The sequence below is a fragment of the Antrostomus carolinensis genome, unplaced genomic scaffold (genome assembly GCF_000700745.2).
Source record: "Antrostomus carolinensis isolate BGI_N321 unplaced genomic scaffold, ASM70074v2 scaffold14844, whole genome shotgun sequence".
Lineage (NCBI taxonomy): Eukaryota > Metazoa > Chordata > Aves > Caprimulgiformes > Caprimulgidae > Antrostomus > Antrostomus carolinensis.
Window position 1 is genome coordinate 26,301 of NW_010310217.1, and position 24,442 is coordinate 50,742.

Here is a 24,442-nt window from a genome sequence, read left to right on the forward strand (position 1 = left end):
AACATTAGCTTTATTTATACATCTGAATACTTTTTTTTCCAAACGAGAAAGTCAAAGTTACTGAACAAATGTTACTGAAGATATAAATTATATAAATTTAAATAATTTAAAATCAACTTTCCTGTTTAAACAACTTTCCTATTGCACATTTTTCCATTACTTTGCCAGATAAAACCCTATATAGGCATTAAAAGGTTAAAATTTTAAAAGCACAGGTTACATAGCACCAAAATAAGGTGCTGAAGAAATTGTAGGCCTGCTGGAAAATGAGTGCCAATAAAAACAAATATAAATATATATGTATATACACATCTAGTAGTAAGTCCAGGATGCTGAGATAATAAATACTTTAAACAATTTCCCAGATTTCCAGAAACATGTGAGAAACTATAGAAAATAATGCAAAGTTACTTTAGAGGACCAAGAATATGCATGCACATAATCTGTTATAAGAAAAAGGTTTACAATTCCCATACCTTAATCTTTAAAACCACCTCTGCTATTGTTATGTACTCCACACAATGACTAGCCTATTAGTTTGAGGATTTATGTGAGACAGAACAAAGAAAGCTTCCCCCAGTTGCTTGACAATGGAACAGCCTACAGTACCCCCCAAAAATAAACCTAGTTTGTCCTGTTATGTCTCAAAACGTCATTTTCTGCCTATCTTTTGTTCCCAGCGATCTGGGAATACAATCATGACACCCAGCAATCTGCAGCATCAGAAATAAGGATGAAACCTCCTATATTTTTTCTGAACAAACTTATACTGGAATTTCTCCTACTATAACTGCTGCTGTTGCCACCAAACCTGTGAGCTGCTGTTTCCTTAGTAAATGTTTCCCTTGCATATGTCTACTTGTAACCCTTGAAAATCAACAGCAGTTCAACTCAAATGGGCAGGAGTATAATCCGGCCTTCTCGTCTGAATAATTTTTGGTTTGGGTTTCTTTGTCTCTTCTTCCACATCATTTTCCTGGTCACTCTCACAGACGTGGACGACAACACTAGGAGTAGTGTCAGTTGCAGCATGCAGCTCATATTTTTCTCCTGAAAGTTAAAATATTAGCAAAACTAGTTAAAAAGGATCCATTCTGTAGAAAAGTATTCAAGAAATTACTAAAAAGAAAGGAATTAATAAAGATGTGTAAGTAATACACTCATGACAAAAGCCTGATGCCACAAGGCATTGGATGGTGCAGGCAGGTTCACTGCCAACAGTCACGTTTATCATCCAGAAGTATTTAGGTTCTGTTTTCAAAGCAACACAGCTCAGCAGCTCTCTTAAAAGTAAGTTTACATACATTATTCCAGCTATTCAAGAAATCTCATTCACACGAGCAGTGTAAGTCTTCTTGGTGGGTTTTTGTCATTTTAAAGCATACAAGATTGTCTAGCCACTGTGCCACACTCAGGAAGACTTTTTTTTTTCCTGAATGATGGCAAAACCACAGGATCTTCCTTGCCCTCAAAAAAGCTTTCAGTGTTAAGAAAGCTAGATGCAGCTCTTCCCACCTCACACAGAGGTGCTTTAACACTGTTCTGGCAGTCTGTGGAGCAGCAGAGCCAGATAGCAGGCTTCATGGATATATAATGTGAAACACAGACAGTGTATAAAAGTACTATGATAAAAATTCTGTTGACCACTGATCTGAAATCTGTTTTCTCCATAATATAAAGAATTGCTTTTAAATCTAACCAAGTGATAAATAATTTTAATCTTACATTAGATCAGAGAAAGAGCGAACTATTTCTTTTCATAGAATCATAGAATGGTTTGGGTTGGAAGGGACCTTAAAGATCATCCAGTTCCAACCCCCCTGCCATCAGCAGGGACATCTTCCACTAGACCAGGTTGCTCAAAGCCTCATCCAACCTGGCCTTCAACACTTCCAGGGAGGGGGCAACCACAGTTTCTCTGGGCAACCTGTGCCAGTGTCTGACCACCCTCACAGTGAAGAATTTCTTCCTAATATTTAATCTAAACCTACCCTCTTTCAGCTTAAACCCATTTTCCTTTGTTTTGTCATTAACTGCCCTTATGAAAAGTCCCTCCCCAGCTTTCTTGTAGGTCCCCTTCAGGTACTGGAAGGCTGCTATAAGATCTCCCCGGAGCCTTCTCTTTTCCAGGCTGAACAGCCCCAACTCTCTCAGCCTGTCCTCATAGGAGAGGTGCTCCTGCCCTCGGATTTTCACCGCTTCCCTGATCAGCTTCCCTTAATATTTTTTCTTGTAACTTTATATTCATTATCTCTCAGTGGAAAGAACAGTCTCCATTAAGAGTGCACATCAGCTGTTCAAAAGAACTAACACCTGTGGCAAGCAGCACACTCGAGTGTGCCAAGGCTCTGAAGGGATCTCTGTTTCGTTTCCCCGAGAACTTTAGGGAGGGGAACTGGCACAAAGAGCAGTTCTATAGAGGAAAAGGCTCTCGCCTCCAGTTCTTCAGAAACTCACAAGCCATTGTGCTAGAGTAACCTCTGCTTGCTTCTTGGTACCAAGTCATTAATTCCGTGTTCCAAAGAACACCACAGTCAAGAGGCAGAGCTCTATAGGGCTCAACATTCACAATACCTATGGAAAATCTCATGGGTAAAGGGATCACAGATCTGCCAATGGCTTGCTGCAGGGCATCTCAGTAACAGAACTTTCAGAGGGAAAAGGACCAAGTCTTACTGTTTAGTAAAACCTTTAAGTATTTATTTTAAGACCTAAAGGTTTCTTTTTGGTAGTGCTATAACTTAAAAGGAAAGCTTGTAGTAAAGAAAGCAGCACCCATGGAGCAAGCTCTGAAATTTCATAAAATCAATAAGCTGGAATGATATTTATTTTATATTAATTCCATGTGTTTCATCAAAACCAACTTTTATTCCAACAAGCATAGTCTTATGGGACTTCTGTTTCAAAAACTGAATTCAGGAAAATAAAATCTTTGATAAAAACCATTTAGTATGTCAGCAGTATTCTTGATGGATGGTTTTAAAGACCTACATGGAGGCTCACCTGCTTAGTTTACATAGTTCTGGATAAAGAAATTACTGTGGCAGCATTTTATACTTCCATTTCTAACTGTAATATCTTTACTATAAATTGTTCTTGCTATTATAAATCACACATTATTTCAAAGACGGTATTTATTAAAAACTGGAAATGATCTACCCTGATTTTTATGCCAGCAAAGCATAGATTTTTGTCCCTCCACAAATTGCAGAGGGCTGAATTTTCACAGGTAAGAACTCCCCACTGGTTTGTGAAATGCACATTACTTTCACTAGAATCTGTGGATATCACCAGCACACAAGTCAACCATAAGCTACTACACAGAAAGCTGATGCATGAGGAGCTAAAAGCTCTGCCCTACCCTCTTCTCCACCCCTTATTACTGACATAATAACACATGTTCCCTAAGCTGGTAGGTAAACAGGTATATAAAAATACTACAGTAAAATGATTCAGACTACAGTTTTAATTTTCTTTGATACTGCTACTAAATGTGGCCGTTTCTTCTCCCCTCTAAACTTAATAGCATCGTTGCAAACAAGTTAAATCAGAGTTGTAGATTTTGGGAAATATAATTGGCACCAATTCTCATTAAGAAGGTTGTCTTAACTGAGGTACAAAATGATATCAAGGGATATGAACATTAATCACTGAAAAGCAGAACTTTGTTTAAAATCAGAGTTAGTTCAGTTTAGTGGAACTTTACATCTATTTCTGAAAGTAGTATTTGGTTTAAAACACAAATATCAGCCAGAACTGTTTTGCCCATGTGTGGTGCTATTTCTTTTTTAATAAATAGACTGATAAACGGTCTACACAGTATGGTTCACTGAAATGACAAGCAACTTATGGGACAGCACTAGAAATAAGGGGTAAGTGTACATTCTTAATATTTCCTTTAGTGCGGACAGTGAGGCAAAAACCAGCAAGCTGATACAAACTTTTTTTTTCTTCCCAGGGTGAAGCTATCTCAGAGTTTCCAATAAATGAATAAATCGCAGCAGATGAAAATTAGAAGGAGTAAGTAGTGGCAGAAACTTCTCCCTCTTAACTCCAAAAGAAAATTTGGTTGATACTGATAGTTTCCCTCCCACACACACTACTGTCTCAGATGCAGAAGTAATTCTAGCACAGAGCTACACAGCTGTTAACTGGTTCATTGTCTCAGGGCTTTCCCATCTCTTCAAGAGGTATGTGACTACACCACTGTCTCTTCATTTTCAGGAAGCTGTTTCTTGGAAATGCTGATGAACAAGCTAATATATTACTGAAGCAACATTCATGCTCTCTACAAATCACAAAACAGATCACGTTGTTAAGGTGTGGGCCCTCCAAATGATCCTGTGAAATTACTATACGTGTGAGAAATTACCTTTTACTAATACTTTTTCTGATATTACAAGTTTAATTGGTAGATAGTAATTAATTTGAAAAGTTCTAGAAATTCATAAAGTTTAAAAGGTGTTTTACTCAACCAAAATTCTACTGTTTCCACTTCTTCTTACCTGGTCCTAATTTGGAGATAGCATATAAGAGGTCATAGTTAATGACTGGAGTAGCATCTTCTACTTGCTTCCAATCAACAGGTGGAGAGGCAGGAGGCGAAATCAAAAACTGTTTGTCTGGATTTGGTGGTGCCAAATGTGAGCTTCCAATGTGCAAAGTCTGAAAAAAGCAAAAAAGCCAAAACTCTTTCACTATTATCAATGAATCCATCATTCATGAGGAATTTTAAGGTCTGGATAGATGTTATGCTGTAACAGGCACTCAAGGTGGCAGCATGTAACAGTATTATTGAAGAGAGCTGTATGAAAGACCCAGTATACAAAATACAGACAATCCACCACATTCATTAACTCTAATGAAACATGCAATGAAGTATGTACATCCATATCTCCTCATCATGGATTTTTACAAAAATTCCACCAGAAAATATCTGCCCTTAAAATACTGAAGTAGTAACAAGCTGGATACGGGCTTTAAGGCCTAATGACAAATGGCGTTGAAACTCATTACCACAAGTGAGAGTGGTGAGAATTCTAGAAGGTATATAAATAAACTGGCTCCTTCGGGACTGTCCCTAGGGACATCTGAAACAGACACACATAGATTAATTTCCCCACTAAATTTATATAGGAAAATACACAGCAGCTACCAAATAACCATCCAGATTACCAGAACCTGAGAGTTTCACGTCTTTAGTAGCACGTTGGCCAACTATAGAGCTGCACTGATGGCGATCTCCAAGTACAAACGTGCACTAAACAAACAATTTGCAACAGTGAGAACAGGATCAACAGGCAGAGTTCTGCATGCGCAGTTCTACTCTTTGGATTCCCTCAGATACTTACTTGAGCACGCGTGTGTGTGTGTGTGTGTGCGCGTGTGTACTGTTGGCAGAGCACACTTGGCTTCCCCCACCCCATTAAACTCTATCTTTGACTGTGCTGATTATTATAATCTACTCCCTTTCCCCAGGGTTATCAAAACAACACAGAGGGAGACCATAAATGCAAAATATGCAACAGCCTCCAAATACTTGTCGCTTTGGAACAACCTGTGATTCTCTAATCAAATTGAAAAAAATTCACAGTGTTCATTAGCATGATTGAAGACCTGTGGAAGCTTATAATGAGTAAGTTATGCTTTAGTACCTTGTAAGGATAATCACAAAAAGACTTACCTGAGCAAAATACAGTTTTATTTCCTTCCCAAGGAACTCTGTCTTGTGCAGCTGGATTCTAGCATCTGCTGCAGATAAAGGGTTGCTGAAATTTATTCGTACTCTTTTGAAGCTCTTAAAATACTGAAAGGTGATATCTCTGTCGTACGTTCTAAACAGAGATTCAAATTTGGCCTGCAAAGAAAGGACCAGAGAAGAAAGTGAATATGCAACATTCTACATTTTCTCTAATGAAATACAGAAATAAATTGCAGTTACTAGTAGGGGCATACTACCACTCTTGAATATTAATGTATTTATAACAGTGTAGATCTCTCTTTCTTCTTCCTTCTCTTTTTTATAATGAATTTTTCTAACCACTCACTTGTTTTCTCTGCAGCAGCTTTTTCCTTCCTTATTAAAAAATTATATTATTATCATTAATAAGTGTCGGACATGATACTCTAATTTAGTGACAGAATAGAAATAGTAGTGCTGGTAAGATATTGAAAAGAAATGCTTGTCTTATAAAATTAATATCCAAAGGCTTGAAAAAAGTCTGACAAGCATGCCTTTGTCCAAGCATGCAATTTTCAAGGAAACCAACACAACAGTTTTAATGGAGAAAAATGAAAAAAGCATATTTGCAAGCTAAATGTAATTTTCTTCAGTGACTCAGCATGCATGATAAAGTTCATGGACATCTCCTGTTTTAATAGCTGTTACTTTCATTTAGGAAAATGAACATATTATTACTGAACTCTAGTTTAATAGCCTCTTCTATTTCGGGAACCAAATTCTAAAAAGGCTCCCACTATCTTTCCTAAAAAATCTTGAGCACTAACCATACAGCTCCCAAAGGGCCTTTGACACACTTTCTGTTTTGACTGTGTGGTAGGAGTAGGAACTGGACCAAAACCTTCATAGATCTGCAGCTGAGTTACTCTGCTGTCCTATCTGCACGACAAGACTGAGGCAGCTTTACCAACAGCTGGCTATCTCCTGTGTTCCTGGGGCATCTATGCAAACCTGACTTGGCTATTTTTCATATAATTTCTACAAACAGTGCTTCCACTCCTTCCGCTTCAGGATGCCAGACCAAAGGAGGAGAAAGAAGCAGGAGGTTCTGAAGCTGTTTCAGGCTCACACTGAGAACACAGTAACCAGTCACAAGCCTTATTTCAGCAATGGCAATAGATCAAGCATTCAGATTTCAGATCTTTTCTCTTCTCAACAGCTTACCAGAAGTTCACTACAAAGCCAAAATAAACAAGCATGTAAAATCATATGGCCTCATTTTTTTTTTACTGTTATATTTTGAATAAGTAAAAAAAAAAGCAACAAAGATTACATAAGAATGCAGCGATTACTTCAAAAATTCATTTTCCTTTCTGAAAAGCTCTGCTTCACAAGCTCACCACAGCTGTGTACATAATCACTATATTTCAAACATATTTTAAAATCAAAGCTGTCCTGCTTCTTGCTGAGCTACACTTAAGCTCTTCAAAATGAGCTCTGAAAGAGCAGGACCCTCTGCACACAAAGCCCACGTTTGTTAGCTGTAGCCTCCTGTACTCCAAAGCCAGCTGGATGCAGCCATGAGAAGTAAGCCAAACCCATGCTAGATTGCATTTCAAAGTTCACATTCAACATGTAAACTCAGAGAGTACCTGCAAGATTTGTGCAATATATATAGTTTTTTAAAATGTGTGTGATTATAGAAGTCATAAATGTCATGCTAGCAATACAACACTAAACAAAATGTTACTTTTGTCCTTAAGGTACCTTAGCAGTCAACAATTCACTGTATCAGGACTGGATTACTTACATTATATTAATTCTAATCAGTTAAATATAAATCCAAGAGGACTTCTTATGGTTTTAACATTATGCTCTTAACTACAGTGCCAGCCAAAAATCACATTAAAAGTATAAAGTGTACTATAAAATATGTGACTCTTACTACCAAAATTATAATCTAAACATTTGCTGAAAATGCATACGCAAGTACATAGACAGCCAAGGAAGTCTGGAGGCAAACTTCTGATCATTTTCAAGAACACATAGCTTAAGATCTAATAATTTCCAGAGTTAAGAGTCATTCATATCAGAGCATACTGTTGCAGACTTGTAAGACCCAAGACCCTCATATCAAACTGAAATTTTCTTACAAGTCAAAAAGCTATCAAAGCATCCATACTCTAAACTATTTGAAACAGCACCTACATACTTTAGTATCCCAGTAGTTCACAGAAAATGAAACACAAAAGATAAAGCATACCCTTGTTTCTGTTTGATTGAAGACATCACTATCTGCCACACAGGCAATCAGAGAACTAAAACTGTAGTTAAAATTTCTAAAATGCATTCTGTGCTTTGCCAAAGCGATACTTGCTCTTCCACAGAAGCCAATGACTTTTAAGGAAGCCGCTGGTCCTGCAGGCAGCGTTTATAAGGGAAACAAGTCCAGCCCCTCAATAAAAAAAATTAAAAAAGGGTTTCAGAGCATCCTGTATGTGACAGCGAATTCCTGAACAAAGTCCTGCATGCTTTGAGGCAGTCAGGAACAAAATGTAAGCTGCGACTGGAAAGAGGTGACGTCAGCACATTAGTCAGCTTCCCTATGCTAATTACCAGCGCTCGGGAGGATGGAAAAAACAGCTGAGGTTTGCACAGCAGCTGCTTTATCGAGCCTCTTGCAGCATAGTTTCCACTGGTAGTAATTCCATTCAGTGCTCAGACAACATGCTCTTCACTGGAATGGGACAACCCATCTTAAGATGGAAAATGTTACTGCTAAAGGACCAAAGTCTAGAGTAATAGGCTGTAATTAGCCAGGAGGAAAATTTCAAGACTTCGGAATGGAAAACAAATCCCTCAGGTCAATGGCTTTCGGTAATTTTATGGAAAAAAAACACGGGCTGAAATTTAGAGATTAGGAGGAACTGATTTGGGAAAATACTTTTTCCCCCCATTACAGTGAGAATTCATTTTGAAGCTTTCTTCAAAGCAACTATTTGGATTAATTAGCATTCTTACTTTATTAAAAAAATCAGTCCAAGCCTCATAAACTGTTGAGGTTTTTTGCATTTTTTTTTTGGGGGGGGGGCGGCTGGGGGCTGTTGTTGTGGGTTTTTTAAATTTGTTTTTGGGTTTATTTATTCTTTTTTAACAGGAGCTTCCTCAGAAATCTACTGGTAGGGTTTTCACAGACAACCTGAACTACCAACGCCTGTGATGAGGTATGAAACCTACATTTCTGACATTTTCTGGTTTATTTGTATCCCAGTTTCAGAACATTTCCCAAAAAGTAGCATAGGGGACAGGTTTTTGAGTGTGGGGCTTTTTTGGACTTTTTGGTTGGCTTTGGGGGAGTTTTTTTGGTTTTGCATTTGCTTGGGTTTTTTTTAATTAAGAACCATTTAAAAATTATTACCATTTAAAGTAATTTGTTAAGTTTAAGCTGAAGTTTTTACAATGTATTTGGAACTCTCTTCTACAGCTTCAGATCACAATTTATAATGAAGTCAGAATTATATGTGCATTTAGTTCATTTTAGTATAACATGGGGTTGTGACAAAAGCAGCAAGTTTTACAAAATAATTGCAATCAATAGCCAGTCATAAGTTTAAAGCCTTATTTAATAAATATTTAATCATGTATAACTATTCACATGAACAGCCTTCTCGATTTCCATGGGCTCCACTTGCTTGCTTAAAGTTAAAATCCCCATTTAGTAGTCAAACTTTCTGCTATTGCAAAGCTACTTTAGCATAAAAGTTACCTCAGCATGAAAGACTACTCAGACCAACTTCCTAGCACCTTTCTTAGAAGGCCCCACTTAAAAATAAGCTCAGATCAGGAAAGAGAAGGCTCTCTGAACTCAACAACTAGTATAGACGCTGTCAGTGAGATTAACTCAATTCTGAAAGAAAGTAATAGGTAACGAGCCTCCAGCGCTCCAGGAGCATCTAAGATACTGGGTGCCTGAAGTACAGAAAGGCAGGAAGAAACAGCAGCTCCTTTCCTCTCCTCGAGCTCCCAGGACGATGGAAACCAGTGGCTATCCAGCCACTCCACACTGCCGAGATCTGGACTGAGCACACACACAAGTGAGAACGGGTCTGAGTTGCCAAGCTCACAACCTGTACCCAGAAACACAGATACTTAAGAAGAGGATTCATCAACAGCCATCATCACTCAAGTGAACCACCTGAGTTCACATAGAAAATCATGCCGAGTATGGCTTGAATCTTGCCCTTGCCCTGGAATTAGGTCATCAGGTGTCTGAAAGACTTTGGAAGTGCAAGCATCAAGCGTGACTCCATAGACCAGCAGTCAGAATGCTCATCTGGAAAACATGGCTGTGAATCACCTGAGCATAAATGGAAAACAGGCTTTCCACATCCTAGGTGAATGCTATAGCTACTGATAAGAAAGTCAAGAAGGTCCTCCCTTTAACCTGCTACTGACTCAGAGGCATTTGGCACGCTCTGAGGCTGCCGAGGTGACCGCAGCATCACTGTGGGTGACAGGTGGAAAAAGTATTTATTTTGTAGAGCCTCACAGGGCCTACACAGGAGGCACTTTGAGCTGCTCAACAGAACGAAGCCTTTGGCATCCAAGCTGCAGACCTTCAGCTGCAGACCTGAAGCGTGTCAAAGCTTCCTAGCAGTCTGGTGATTATAAAAGTCTTCAAAAGCCCTATTTTGGACTTCACAGCTTAAAGTAGGACAGGTAGATCCTAGGCACTTGCATCCCTTCATAACTCTAGATTTTAATTTTTATGCCCAGATCCTATGAAGAGCAAGATATTATATAAATACCTCTGACTGCTGTCCTCAAGGCCTTCTAAATGTTACTGTGACCCAAGGAAAATGACTTACAAGTCTTACTACAGCAATCTTCCAACTATAACTGTCATCTAAAACAGGGCTATAGCCTGATGTATTACTGTGTTAGCTGCAAACAAAACAGTTATTTTTGAGAACATTTAACACATCACGAATCCATTTTTTCACAGCGTTCTCCAGATTTAAAATAAACATTGAATCTTCTACTGATGCACACTAGGTTTTTACTTTATCCATTTAAAAAGACAAAGAGAAGAAACCAGCCCTAGTCTGTTCTATTGTATCATTAGCATCACTATTTTTTGGTTGTGTTACCAGTCACTCTTAAAGAAACAATTCAGGCAAAAAAAGATGGTTGCTTACTAATAATTCCTTTCACAACACAGTATAAACCAAGAACTAGTATTCTGGTTTAAAAAACAAACAAACAGTTATGCTTGATAAGAACAAAAACACAGTCTACAATGTCTCAATTAGTAGATTAAAAAAATGCCCCGAATTATTAAAAAACAAACAGAAAGACTTACTTTCCCAAAAGGAAAAAAAAATCTCACTACCCCTGCTTCAATTAGTGACGTGTTATTTAAGGCAGCAGCATTATGTTGAGAGCCCTGAGATTCATTGTAGAAACCAAGAGTCGAAATTACAAAACCACCATTACAAAATCCTGACAGTGTTGCAATGTTTCTTCTGTGGAGTTCAGGTCTTATAACATTTGTTAACCATATGCTAACTAACTGTCTGGAACAAGAACAAGGCAAGACTATCAGAACTTCTGGATTTGATGTTCTGATACTATCAGAGTACAGTTTTTCTTCTCCTTTGTCTTCAGAGAGTCTCCTGCTTTCTGTCTTCACTTTGAGACTCCCTGGTGACCTACAGAAAGAGAACAAGGGCAAGGAGATCACCTGCTTAAAGATACACGCTGTCATCCAGATGCCAAATAACATCTGGTCCTAAAGCACACAGACTTCACCAGTGCCAAAGGATGCTGCAGTACTTTGGGCAACAAGACTCGGGGAAACCAAATGTGTAAGAACCATATGACATGACAATGCGGTCAGCCCTGCTTTCTCAGCCTTCATCCTTCCCTTGAAAGGTACAGATTCTGGAGCTCAAGTTTTACAAGCTGAGTTCTGAAACTTGCCAACAAGATGCTCAATGAAGACCTAAAGTACTCCCTAACATCAACAGTACCTGACAGATCCTCCACTAGTAGCACTTCGCAGGCAGAGAAATTTAACAGAGACCATTTTTGGGTTGCTTTTGGGAGTGAAAGGAGAAACAAGGAGTCAAATGAGAGTACAAAATACTGGGAACACAAAATGATTGAACACCATAAATAGCTCTATAATTTAATCTCCACAAGCCACCAAAATGACTGTTCATTGCCAATAACCACATTAGCAAAGCTAACAATCTGAGGAAGAAAATTAACATGAAAATAAATGTGTTGATAATTCTGTAAGCTAATAAAATGATCACCTACAAGCTATAAATCAGAACAATATAGTCCATTCTTTTCTCTCACCCCGGCAGACTTTTACAATTGCCCTTGCAGGGTCCTTTTTATGTAATCCCTGCACTCCCACTATATATACTTGCTGATCTTTTGTTATCAACATATAGTTTCTATTCTTGTCTTCATGTTAATTATCTTGCCTTAGCCCTTACTTAGGACAGGGATAAACATCATGAAGTTATCAAGAATGAATAACCAGGCTTACTGGTTTCATTTTCCTAGCAGTTGGGAAAGGAGAGAGAGGGGCAGACAGTAAAGTATGAACAGTTTCCAGAGCTGTCCATGGGGGTTTAGGGTCAGTAAGCTCTGCTCACGCACCTGAATTCAGGTGACTTTCTAACCTGTACAGGAGCAGGGGAACTATGTATCTGCACAGGACAGGCAGGCTGAAGGAGAGAATGGGAAAAGCTAATAAATGCTGCTTTCTAGAACTTAATGCTCATCTAGAGCATGGCAAAAAAGGAGGCTTGGGATACTTTATCACTCTCTACACCTACCTGAAAGGAGGGTGTAGAGAGGCAGGGGTCAGTCTGTTCAATCAAGGAATGAGTGACAAGACAAAAGGAAATGGCCTCTAGTTGCACCAAGGGAAGTTTAGATTGGATCTGAGGAAGAATTTCTTTACTGAAAAGGTTCTCAGGCATTAGAACAGACTGCCCAGGGCAGTGGTGGAGTCCCCAATCCCTGGAAGGATTTAAGAGTCATGTAGATATAGTGGCTGAGAGACATGGTTTAGTTGGGGACTTGTCAGTTTTAGGTTAACGATTTGACTCGGTGATCTCAAATGTCTTTTCCAATCGAGGCAATTCTGTGATTCTGTGACTCAGCATGCCTTCAGGTAAAAACAAAAAATACCCAGAATTCAGACCCAATGAAAAAGTGAGGAAGTTTCATATCTGAAGAGCTAAATGAGCACATGTCCTTGACAGCATATTTTTCCTCAACTGCCTTTAAGGGTGCTCTGCAAACTAACACCACATTCAGGAAACAGTAACATTCTCCATCATTGTAAAACCTTCTTTTCCCTGCCTTTGGGATGCAAGAGGTGGTTTGTTTTCCCTGTGGAGTTTTGTGTTGTGGGGTTTGTTTTGTCCTGAAACTCATTTGATGAGCAAGAGAAGTCACATCAATGCTGGCTGGCTCAACCAAAGAGCTGGGAGTGAGAGTAGTGAGTTAAGTCACTTGCCTTAAAATAGTCTCATTTTACTAGCCAAAAATAAATCAGGCACACCACTGCTACTCCCCCATCAAAAAAATTTCCCCCAAAACAAAGATGTCTGAAAAGAAGCCTGGACATTATTTCTCTTTGCAAGGCCGACAGGATTTGTTATGAAATAAAGTTAACTGGCAGACTAACCATACTTGAGTATACTTTTCCTCCTCAAAATCCTTGCACTAGCCTGAGCATTGGGAGACTGGTAACCTTGATGTTTAATCCAGAACACTGCAACAGCTATACACCCACTCATGTAGTCAGGCAGTAGCACAGCCCTTAACTTCGCCGTACAAATTTCTCCCATGCCAAGCAAAACCAGATCAGAAACACTGGTAGAAGGGAGTCAGAATTATCATGTAACTGAAAATGTTAATGGACAGTTTCTTCTGCTTTGTGGTTATGAAAAACCTTAAATTTTTCAAAGTTGTGTACTTGTTGATTTTATATTCTATGCATTCATCAGACCATCAGAAAGATATTATAAGCAAAAAAAAGTGTCTTTAGTATTACAGAATAAACCGCACAAAACATCTGCAAAATTATTTACAGTAAAGAAATCACACAGAGCACAGCAATCCAAGTACACAAACTGGTTTTCCAAATTACACAGAGCTACGTGCAGTGTATTAATTCAAGGTTACACCCACACAATGACAAAATGGAAAAAGGGGCACGAAGCATGGAGTTAAGACTTGTCATCATCAGCTTCTCTCATTAACTTTGTTTATAATGTGGAACAGCAAACACATGACTATTCACTATTTCATATGTTTACAAGTATTTTAGTCACTGAATTTCCAGACATAAAAATAAAGACAAAAATCTGTGCAGTTTTAACAAAAATTAAGCATCTGATTCCATGTAATAGGGTACACAAAAGGAAAGCCTATCTGTCTGTACCACATCAAGTTATTTCAAGTACTATATAGGAGTGCCATTTGAAAAAAGTATTCAATGGCCATAAAACTCTGAACTACTGGACAACATTTTCATATTAAAAAGCAACTTTTCATAAAGTTTGAATACTTGTCAGCAATATTTTTCAGAGCACTAGTTCGGCACAATTATCACTAGCATACTTTGTATGTTAAATACGTATTCCAGACAGACAGGGCTAGACGCGGTTAACAATAAAAAATAAAGGCCATGCATCTGGGGTACGGTGCCATCTCCGTTTTAGACTTTCAGCTGTTCCAGGAAAACCTTTTCCTTTTCCAAACAGAAGAAAGAGCAGAGGAATGAGTGACCATTTTCTAATATGTTAGGCAAAATAGGTAAAAGTGAGCAGAAAAGCTATGAAGATCCTGCACCTTTACTAAGATGGTACTGATAGCAAAAGAACATCCCCTTCTGCTTAAAACAATGTGACATTGAAAGTTAGTTACATACCAGCTGGGCCTAGTTAAGTTTATAGTCTAAAATAGATAACAAGACACTTGAGGCACTGCATCTTTGACAAGGCAGTGATGCTAGAATAAACCATTTCTGCGGAGACAGAAGTCTTGTCAACAGGCCGAGAGATGAACTAAGCACGTGCAGAAGAAAAATTCAACTAAAGGGCACAGTGACAAAAGTTTCTATGATCAACAGACAACCCCCAAAGACAACCAGTACGCATGCGAAAAGGACATTTAAATGCACTAATGAGTTCTTGGAAATGTGATGAGTATGTTAATAATTTATTGAAAAAGAAATGAATATGCATGTTTTGATAGCATAAAGCTTTTGTAGAGAGACAAGTGGGTATGTGTGATAGGTGGAATGATCCCCCATATAATAATAGTGCTGTAATAAAGAATGCCTGCTTTCTAAAACTCCAAACCGAGCCTTAGGGAGTTTCTTCTGACTGGCTTTTTCGGTATCAGTACATACACTTCAGGCACAAGACTCAAAATACGTTTATACACCTACAACTATAGAAAGATAGATACCAATCAAACCAAGTTGTTTTTTTTTTTAAAAAAAAACCCTCTACATATTTCTCCTGTATTTATTTCTGTTTAAATTCATTAATTGATTCACTTTGATTACAAAATTATCCACAAGTAACATATGCAGAGTAGAAAAAGTGTACCATTAAACACCAAGTCTTTTCACTGCAACTGGGTAGGCAGGCTGAAAAGGGGAAGGAGAAAGCTCTTGGGAGGTCAATCATAAAAGTTTCCCATCTCCCCCACAACGCAGAGTGAGTCTGGTTTCAAATAATCAAAACAACCTTCAAAAAGATAAGATGCTTCTTAAAAGTGGATTAAAATACCAGAAAGACTGTCCAACAATACTACAGTTCAAACCACTACATGTCAGGGGTAGGGTGGGTGGGGCTGCAAGGAAAAAAAAATAAAAAGCCAAAGCCCAAGATGATAATCTTTAACCAAGACAAATGTAAACAAGATCATTCCCATGGCCGGATACAGTTGCAGTGTTGATTATTTGTTTCTATTTAAGGCAGGAAGGGGAAAGAAAAGGTGACGGGGACAACAGTACAGACTATAACTCGCCTCGAAAGCGGGGCACATGCCACACTAGAAAAGGCTAACTATGGAAAGGGAAGGGCAGGAAATCCTTAAACAACTTTTCTCTGCTAACTTAAACTTGTTTAAGGCTTCTATAAATATAGACATCTATATAAATCCTTTCCTCAGAATGGAGATTAAAAAAAGGGGAAGAGAGGAAAATTCTCCAAAGATCACCTATATTTATTATGAACTAAAAAGAGAACAAGGGCTTTTAAACCAAAATGTGTTAATAGGCCATTTTTGCATACTGTAGAAAAAGCATCTGTAAACTATTTACAGCTGAATTGAAAAAGATATTTGTTAAAGAAATATTCCCACACCCCCCAAAATATAAAGTAGTATCTCATAAGCACTGTGGAACTACGAAATAAAGGAAATGTGAGGTATTCTTCCTACCAATGTAAGTAGGAAAAATCAGTAGCAGTCTGACCTTTTCAAGGTTATTTATTTGAACACCAGCATGGAAAAAAAAATCTAGACAGTAATTAACAGATAGGTGGACTTGCAAGATGAAACAATTTAAGAATGAAAGAAGGGACATGCTATACACATCAGCTACTAAAACAAAAAGTGGCACTTCAGATAATTATTTCTTGAGTGAGGGGGCACCTTCTGAAGATGAAGAACAGTTTGCTTTGTAAAGAGGGAACAGCTGTAAAGTTATTTATAAGTTAGATTCAGTGGAGGGAGAGGTCCAGTGGATAGGGCACATGCTTCGAGTGGGATTTATGCATTCTTTAAGCACGTCATACATATTCTGACACTGACCACAGCTGGAGAGCTACACTCCAATGCTGCCTCTGCACATCGTCTACGCATTAGGGTGAGCTAAGGGGCATTGAGGAAATGTTGGTGCTGGGCTTGTACATTGGTAACTAAAAGATACCACTTTTGAAGACTGAACAGGGACTAAATTTCAGAGAAATGGGCCTTTAGTTTTAACCTAGATGTATTTAAATGTTGACAGCTACGTAAGTAGAACAATCTTCAGCAGCCAAAACAAGAAGTGATGAGGAATGGAAGTTCTTGCATAAAGATAATCACATCATGACAGCTTACAAGAAAGGGCGTAGATGGAGAAAGACACAGGAAGCAAGTTCCCCAAATCTCTCTTGTGGTAAGAGGGAAAAAGACCCCTGTAAGTGATTCAGCAGTGTTTCATAATACAGTCCCACAACTGAGAGTATTTTACTCAAACCCTATCAAACTGAAGCCAGTGTGGTCAAAGCTCCCCAATATCCAGATGTCCAGTAGCAAGCACACACTCTCAAAATTCCTGGCTTCCATCATGGAGCTAGAAGCAACATCTACAACATAAATGAAAAATGCTAACAGAACATTGAACCTAAATTTGGTTTATAATTTAAAAACCCAAGCCAATAAGCTGTGATTTATTTTGATACATACACATATAAGTATGGTGATGAAGACACAGTGTATTTTACAAAACAGGAGTTCTTAAAAACTATATTTTGAGATTATTGGGCAGGGTTATAATCCAGATTCAAATATTAAAGACTGTCTTCTACATATATATATTTTATAATACATTAGAGTAAAAGCTTGATGTCAGCATCCTAATCTTTTAAATACTGCTTGAGGAAAAAAATATTTGTCTGGCTCTCTGGCTTTATGCAACACATCATCACAGCAGGATTAAAAGGCAGGTGGCATTTTTGGTTCAATATTCTTCCATATCCATTGAAACTTTTCTGAAAATATCAAAAAAAGTCAAGGTATTTTTATCTCACTTTGTACATTCTAGATAATGAAGGAGATAATGATAAAAGGTCAGTCCTGAGGAGAAAAAGCAGAAGGAATGAATCTGTGTCAGCTTAACTTTATTCCCTACTCAACCTCTAAATCAAGATTTACCATTATAAAGCATGAATCACTGCATTTTAAAGCTTCAGATCAACCAGTTTTAGAAGCCTAACTACTTTTTCTTTGAGTAATCAAGGTTTTGCTTTCAAATCTGTTCTGAAACAGTCAGATAATACTTTAGTGGTTTCTGGACCTATAACCAAGGATCTCTTGGATGGGTATTTCAGATCAACTGGACAGACAGAGAGTTCCGAAGTTCTTTAAAGCAAAAGAAGTCTGAAGGTCAGCTGACATTTATACTAATGATTTTGGAAGCTGCTAGAAGCATGCCACCAACTAATGTTCTGGTATGACCTGTACTGTTACCATGACTCCTTGATTTCAGAGTCATTGCAATATAACTTTTCATAAGGGCAGGTAGTGATAGAACAAGGGGAAATGGGTTTAAACTGGAAGAGGGTAGGTTTAGATTAGATATTAGGAATAAATTCTTTCCTGTGAGGGTGGTCAGACACTGGAACAGGTTGCCCAGAGAAGCTGTGGATGTCCCCTCCCTGGAAGTGTTCAAGGCCAGGCTGGAAGAGGCTTTGAGCAACCTGGTCTAGTGGAAGGTGTCCCTGCTGATGGCAGGGGGGTTGGAACTAGATGATCTTTAAGGTCCCTTCCAACCCAGACCATTCTGTGATTCTATGACATGCCTATAACAGGTTAGGCAAAAATTTTAAAACAAGTGAGTGACATCTGATGGTAGAAACCAAAATCCAGTCATTCCTATCTGACTGTAGATAGGAACTCCAACAGATCAAGAGCTTTTGAGCTGTGATGAATGTTCCATGGTAACACTGGGGAAATGAAATCAGTTCACCATAGCTAGTTAAACAAAACAACAGTAAATAGGGAAGAATACAACAGTATTCACTCCCCAGTTCTACCTGTATTTTCTTATTGGCAGGTCTTGAAATACTTCAAGCTGAAATTTCTCCAGAATAGATGCACACTCCTCAAGGCTAATGGAAGTAAAAATGGCAGCTTGGGCCATCATTGCAATAAGCATTTTATTTCCTCCCCCAACTTAACAGCAAGGTGCTAGCTTTACTCAAACCAGTGCTCCTGGCAGGCCCTCCTCCCAGAAGCTGTTTCTCAGCGTTACTCTGGTAAGCTTTTGAGAATTTGGATATAATCTTACACCCAAAGATAATACATAGGTATCATTCTGTGAACTACACCCCCTCACAGATGCAGTGCAGCTGATTCAAAATCTTCAAGAGCTATTATTATGCTTTGATGACATTTGCTGAAGTAGCAAACTGGTGTGCCTGCAGTCCGATTACTTTACAGCAACTTTGGAGCACTTTCTTTTGAGTAAAATAAAAGTGTGGAGAATGGTTTGGAACAGTCAATCAGTCTTTCCTTAAGAGATCTCCAAAACCTGCAGGACAATTTTGTTTACCATTTAATCAATTATTCTTGAAAGTTCCAACCATATTTCTGCTCCTTTCACTCAAAAATTTCATTTATTAAAGACAGGTGAATTGCAACCCAGGCTTTTCCCAATGAATGCCAGTTAACTCCCTTATTTTCTTTATATTAATTCAACAGCTTTTCACATGACAGAAGAAGGTTGCCTGCATCTATTGCTATTATTTCAAAAGGAGAATAAAGAAGAAATCCTACTCAAATTAGTTTTTAATGCAATTACAAACATTTATTTGAAGTCTGAAGCTATAGTCTGTACCCTGAAGCTGTATGTCCTTTCAGCAGAAAGCCATAGTGCCAAGGGATCCAGAGTTGTGACCACAGAAGTGTGCATCACCTATGGACGTCAGCAAGGTTTCTACGAAGCCAAGTGCTGAATTCAGGCATTTCTCTGCACACAGAAGCTATCCACTCCACAATTACTCCACTGAGGGACTAAAAAAAGATTCAAATAACCCACTGATGATTTTTTTTAAAAAAAACACAGATTCCAAAAGCAATGCCAAGAAGGAAAGTAGCTATTCTTACTGAATAGACTCTTACAAGACTTTTTTTTTAATAGGAGCTTAAAAATATATGAACTGTTGTCATGCTTGCATTATGTAGCCTACACATGTTCAAACAGAATATAAAGAGTTGTGCTCTATCACAGAAGGGCTATTTACAGATTCAATGTGTGACAGTTTTCCAGCCAACCATCTGAAAAATAAATACCTACAGTGTGCTTATTCCTTCCTTGGAAAAATCCATGACTTACACTTCCATTTCCAAGCATTAAACACTAAATTCCTGTTCACTGACTGGTAACATAAAAGTGGTAATCTGGAAATTCCACTACAGAACATTTGAGTAACCAACTAGACTCATTTAGAAAACTTTTTAATATGCCAAGTATATTCCAAATTTTTAGTCTTTTTTCAACATGTTTCAACTCCTACAAGGAATTTACTAAACTGATAGTAAATGGATAACAATTTTGCCTCATTCAAGTATTCTGGAAAGGAAATAAACATTTTCATATAGTATATTCACTGGCAACTATTTTTCTATTCATATTAAAAAGACCATTCCACCTGGAAAAATTACTTCTAAGCACTAAAAATTAGCATCCAAAAGTTTGCAAAATTGCACTGACTAAATAGAACAGTAGACTTCTTAAAAAAGTAATATCTTAGGATTTTATATGTCAAGATCATTCTAAAAGAGATAAACAACTTCTATTTAATTAGGTTTGTTTCACAGAGAAAAGTATTTTCAGTAAGAGGTAAAACTAGAAGAGGTAAGAGCTGCACAGCATTTTGTCAGTCCATATGGACAGATTATACAAAAAGAGGCTATTCAAATAGCCTAACACCTGTGCAAATCATCATCTTAAACTGATCATGAATAAACCTGCTAAGGAAGGAAAGGAGCCCTCTATAGAAAAAAAAAAAAAAAAAATCAAAGAAACACCTCTACTTTGTTCAAGAGGTGGCATTTTGGAACAAAGGCGGTGACCTGAACTGAGGAACCATGGTGTTCAGTTACCACCAATTCACACAATGCTGCCCGAAAGCCTCATCAGTACGAGAATTCCTTCCCACTCCTCTATACCTCAAAGCCATCCCACACTTTGGGAGCTACAAACAATTTAGTCCAGAGTAACTGGTGTCTCTTTGGAAAACACGAGAGTTGAGCAAAGAATATTTATGACTGTTGTGTACCTAGGAAGAATGTTGGAAAGTCCATAAATCTTTTTCTCACCTGGGAAGCAGAAAACAGTCATTAGCAAATAGCATCTTAAAAAGGTTAGGAATTTCTGAGGAGCACGCTACATTCACTCAGAGGATTACTAAGAGCCTATAACCCTATATTCAGGCACCATTCAGGGATAATCTCATCAGGACGTTACTTAATCATTAAAGAATGATCTCAGAAAAAAGGTATTGTTTATTGTGCTTTACTTTGAAAGAGCTCCTTCATGCAAGTGTAAACCCACAGAGAAAAACGTCCCTTAAAGTAATAGGGAGAGCTTTCTCAAAGGCATCAGACAGCAGGCAAAAAAAAATGGACTGTCTCGAGACTCTTAGGAAGTTTCAATCAAGTATGATACTGCAATGAAGGGTTTAAAAAACAGCATTTGTGTCAAAGAGTTGCATGAAGATATCAGGGACTGGGCAGAGTAGGAAGACTAAGGAAGAAGCAAGCAGAACTCGGTTGTCAGCTATTCTGCTTGGCAGAGGCCAGCCAGGCAGCTCATGGGGGCCTCCAGACAAGCTAGAACAAGTATCAGCATGTGCACCAGGATGTAAAGGAGGGAAGAATTCAGAACTTTGTAGAAGGTGATGGCCAAGGACACAAATACAAAGTAAGACAGACATTTGTTCCACAACCTGTGAAATATGCTTCGCAAACAAAGGAATCTGCAAGCTTTAGGGGCTCACTTAATCCTCACACTATAATAAGTTTTTAAAAATAAAAATCACTGAAGTTACCTTAAGAAAAAAATTGTCTTGGTTTTCCAGGAGTTTCCAGAGTTCAAAACAAAACTCGAGAACGAGTGAGGGCTAAGGATAATTTAGAAGGACCACCTCCTAACTTGCACATAAAGGTTGAAATGCATACTAAGCAAGCACTGTGAATCTAAAAAGTGTATTTGGCACACTGTGTATGCTTTTGGGTTTAAGGATGACAGTGCAAAGGCCAGAAGTGACAGAGAAAATTATGAGTGCCTATCTGGGCCACGGTAAAGTGGACAAAAACTGAGGAGAAAAAAAGAATCCAAATGGATGGAGAAGCACAGTGATAGGTTCAAGCTTGGTTCTGTGTTAGGAACAGGAGAGGACAGTGTTCAGCTCAATGGTATTTTGTATGGCTAAGAATTAACTTTTAAAAGCCCTTTCTTGTAATTAAATTTCTTCAGATCTATTTAACCAAAACCAAGGTATCCATCCACTTTCCAAATAAATTAGAAGTTAAAGTTGCCTAAGAACCATTCCTTTACATTGCCCTCTTTCAAAAATAGCCCACTAAGTTAGTAAGACACAGTTCAGTACAGCTTAACAGGAAAAGTTAATGCAGTGGCTTTCACTTAGTAAATAACAAAATATTCAACCTATTCCACTAGACCTAACTGGTATAATCAAGAATATAACCATGCACAAGCTGTTGCCCACAAAAAAACCAACCAACCAAACAAAAAAAATCAAAACACAAACCAACTTCCTATGCAGCCCCCTAAAAGAACTTGGATGCAATCATCTTTGGCAGAACCAGCTCTTGTCAAGGAAGAGGAAGCAGCAAAAAGTGAGACTTGTCAGTCATTCAGTACTCACAGCTTCATATCTGTGAAAGGGTGTCAGTACGTCCAAGCAACTCCCTTCCAAACACCAACAGCTCCCCGAGGCTTTTGGACCAACAGCCTATGTCACTGCAGAGTTCACTCCAAGGAAGACTGAAAGCTGTACTCGCCCACCCCATGCACTTTTTCTAGCCTTTCTGACACACGCTTTCAGTCTTGTAATACCATAATCATTCACACTGTTCAGATCGCACTTGGCAGTGCAACTTCAGTGCAGCTGCGCGGGTGAAACACATAACAGACCATAAAACTTGGCTGATAATTACATTGATAACATGAAAAGACCATATTAATTACCATCCAGTAAATAAATATTTGGCCAATTTACTGCATATGAGGATACCATTTCCTGTCAATTCTCGGAACAACAGTAATCAATACTGCAGTGTAGGTACATTATCAAATATGCAACCTGTGAAATACCGATGCAGAAGCCTTCACCTCTGAAGTTGTTTCAATTGTGCAGTCTTTGACTTGCTTAGCTGCGACCCTGAAGGTAAAAGCCTGACAGTCAAAGGAGAAAAGAGGTTCAGAAAAGTGAAAACGGTCTTCCCTTTTAAATTATACCAGAAGGAAAACACAGGTAGAAGAGGCAAGTTCAGGGAAGAGAGTAGAGAAATTCCTTCAGCATCTTAAAAACTTGAAGATTTCCCCGAAAGTACCCACATCTTTTGTCTGAGAAGAAATTTCATATTTACTTCAAAATAAGCATTTTTTTAGAAAGCTATGAGAAAGTAGAAGAGCAGCAACTGTAATTGCTTGCTATTCTAAACTATAGCTTTTCTTATTTATGCCACATGATTTGTATAAAATCATGGAAAGCTGCACTATTTCCTGATAGCAGAAGGCAAAGAGTGGTCACTCAAATACTTCTTTGACTAATTCATTCCACTGGGTTTTCCATAAGTGATTCATGGCTGTACTCAACTTTCCTGGAAAACATTTCACAAAGTCTGCACAGTATGTAAAGTAGTACATTCTCATTGTCTAGTTTCTAATTGTGAATCTTTGAGACTCTCTCTTTAAAAGCAAACAGCATGTTTTAGTGACTTGATTCTATTAAATATGATTTTGTTAACGCAAGCACTTGTATACCCAGAATAACTGCCACACAGCAGTGCACATATGCACACACTTGTTTTCCTAAACAAGTTACTCCAGGCTTATACACAGTTCTGCTTCGACACGTAACTAGACTCAGTATGTCCTTTAATAGTCCATTTTATCATCTCTTGCCCGTCCTGATACTGACATCAGTATTCTATGTCTTGATTCTGTTCCCAGTTAAAGTTAATGCCACAACATTGCCACTTTGCTAAATGAAAGGAGGATCAACTCCTTATCTGTAAGCTCCTCTTAGAAGGGATTTATCACTGTTTAGAAGTTGCTGCCAAAATGATACTATAAAAACCCCCAAATTATCAGTAAATACAAAGTTATCTGTTTAATACAACTGAAGGTAAGACCAGGAGGACAGGTTACAACAATCTGACTTTATGGCAACCTAAAAAGCCAGAGGTTATTAGGCACCAGTGAAAATACAAAGAGTCCCTGCTAAAAGAAGCCTCAAAGAGCACAGCTGTCAGCAGATCTAATGCCCTTTCCGTTAATGCAGAAAGGGCTACTGTGTTTAAACAGCACAACACTTATCCTCTATCGATGTGTACATGGGAAGAGCAAATGAACAGTCAAGTGTATATATTTGAATCCCACATCTATACACACATTCATAACCTGAACTGGAGTTTCCCAAACAATTCTTCTTGCTTCTTTATAGAAAAGTAGTAGTTATAAACACTGTCTCGATTCAAGATTTAGGTGAAAATGATGTTCCACATGGTGAGAAATTTACTTGGCCTCTTAAGAGGAGCATCTCTGCCAAATCCTCTGAGACAGAAGTCTTGAGAACCTGGGAAAGAGGGTAGGTTAGGGATGGAGGCTGAGGAGGTATGTAATTCGATTTTCTTTAAAAATTTTGAAAAGAAATCTAAATGCTTATTTTCAATGCTTATTCCTCCCTGCCAAAAAAAAAA

General features: G+C 38.2%; 1 protein-coding gene across 1 annotated transcript; it reads right to left on the reverse strand.

Moving 5' to 3' along the window:
* Positions 1-608: 608 nt before the first annotated feature.
* RCAN1 (regulator of calcineurin 1) lies at positions 609-8,062 on the reverse strand. The gene is made up of 4 exons (XM_010166347.2): positions 7,944-8,062; positions 5,684-5,857; positions 4,506-4,665; positions 609-1,050 (listed from the first exon to the last, which is right to left on the reverse strand). Exons 1-4 carry the CDS (start codon positions 8,028-8,030, stop codon positions 887-889), a joined length of 585 nt encoding a protein of 194 aa, XP_010164649.1. The 5' UTR covers positions 8,031-8,062; the 3' UTR covers positions 609-886.
* Positions 8,063-24,442: the final 16,380 nt, after the last annotated feature.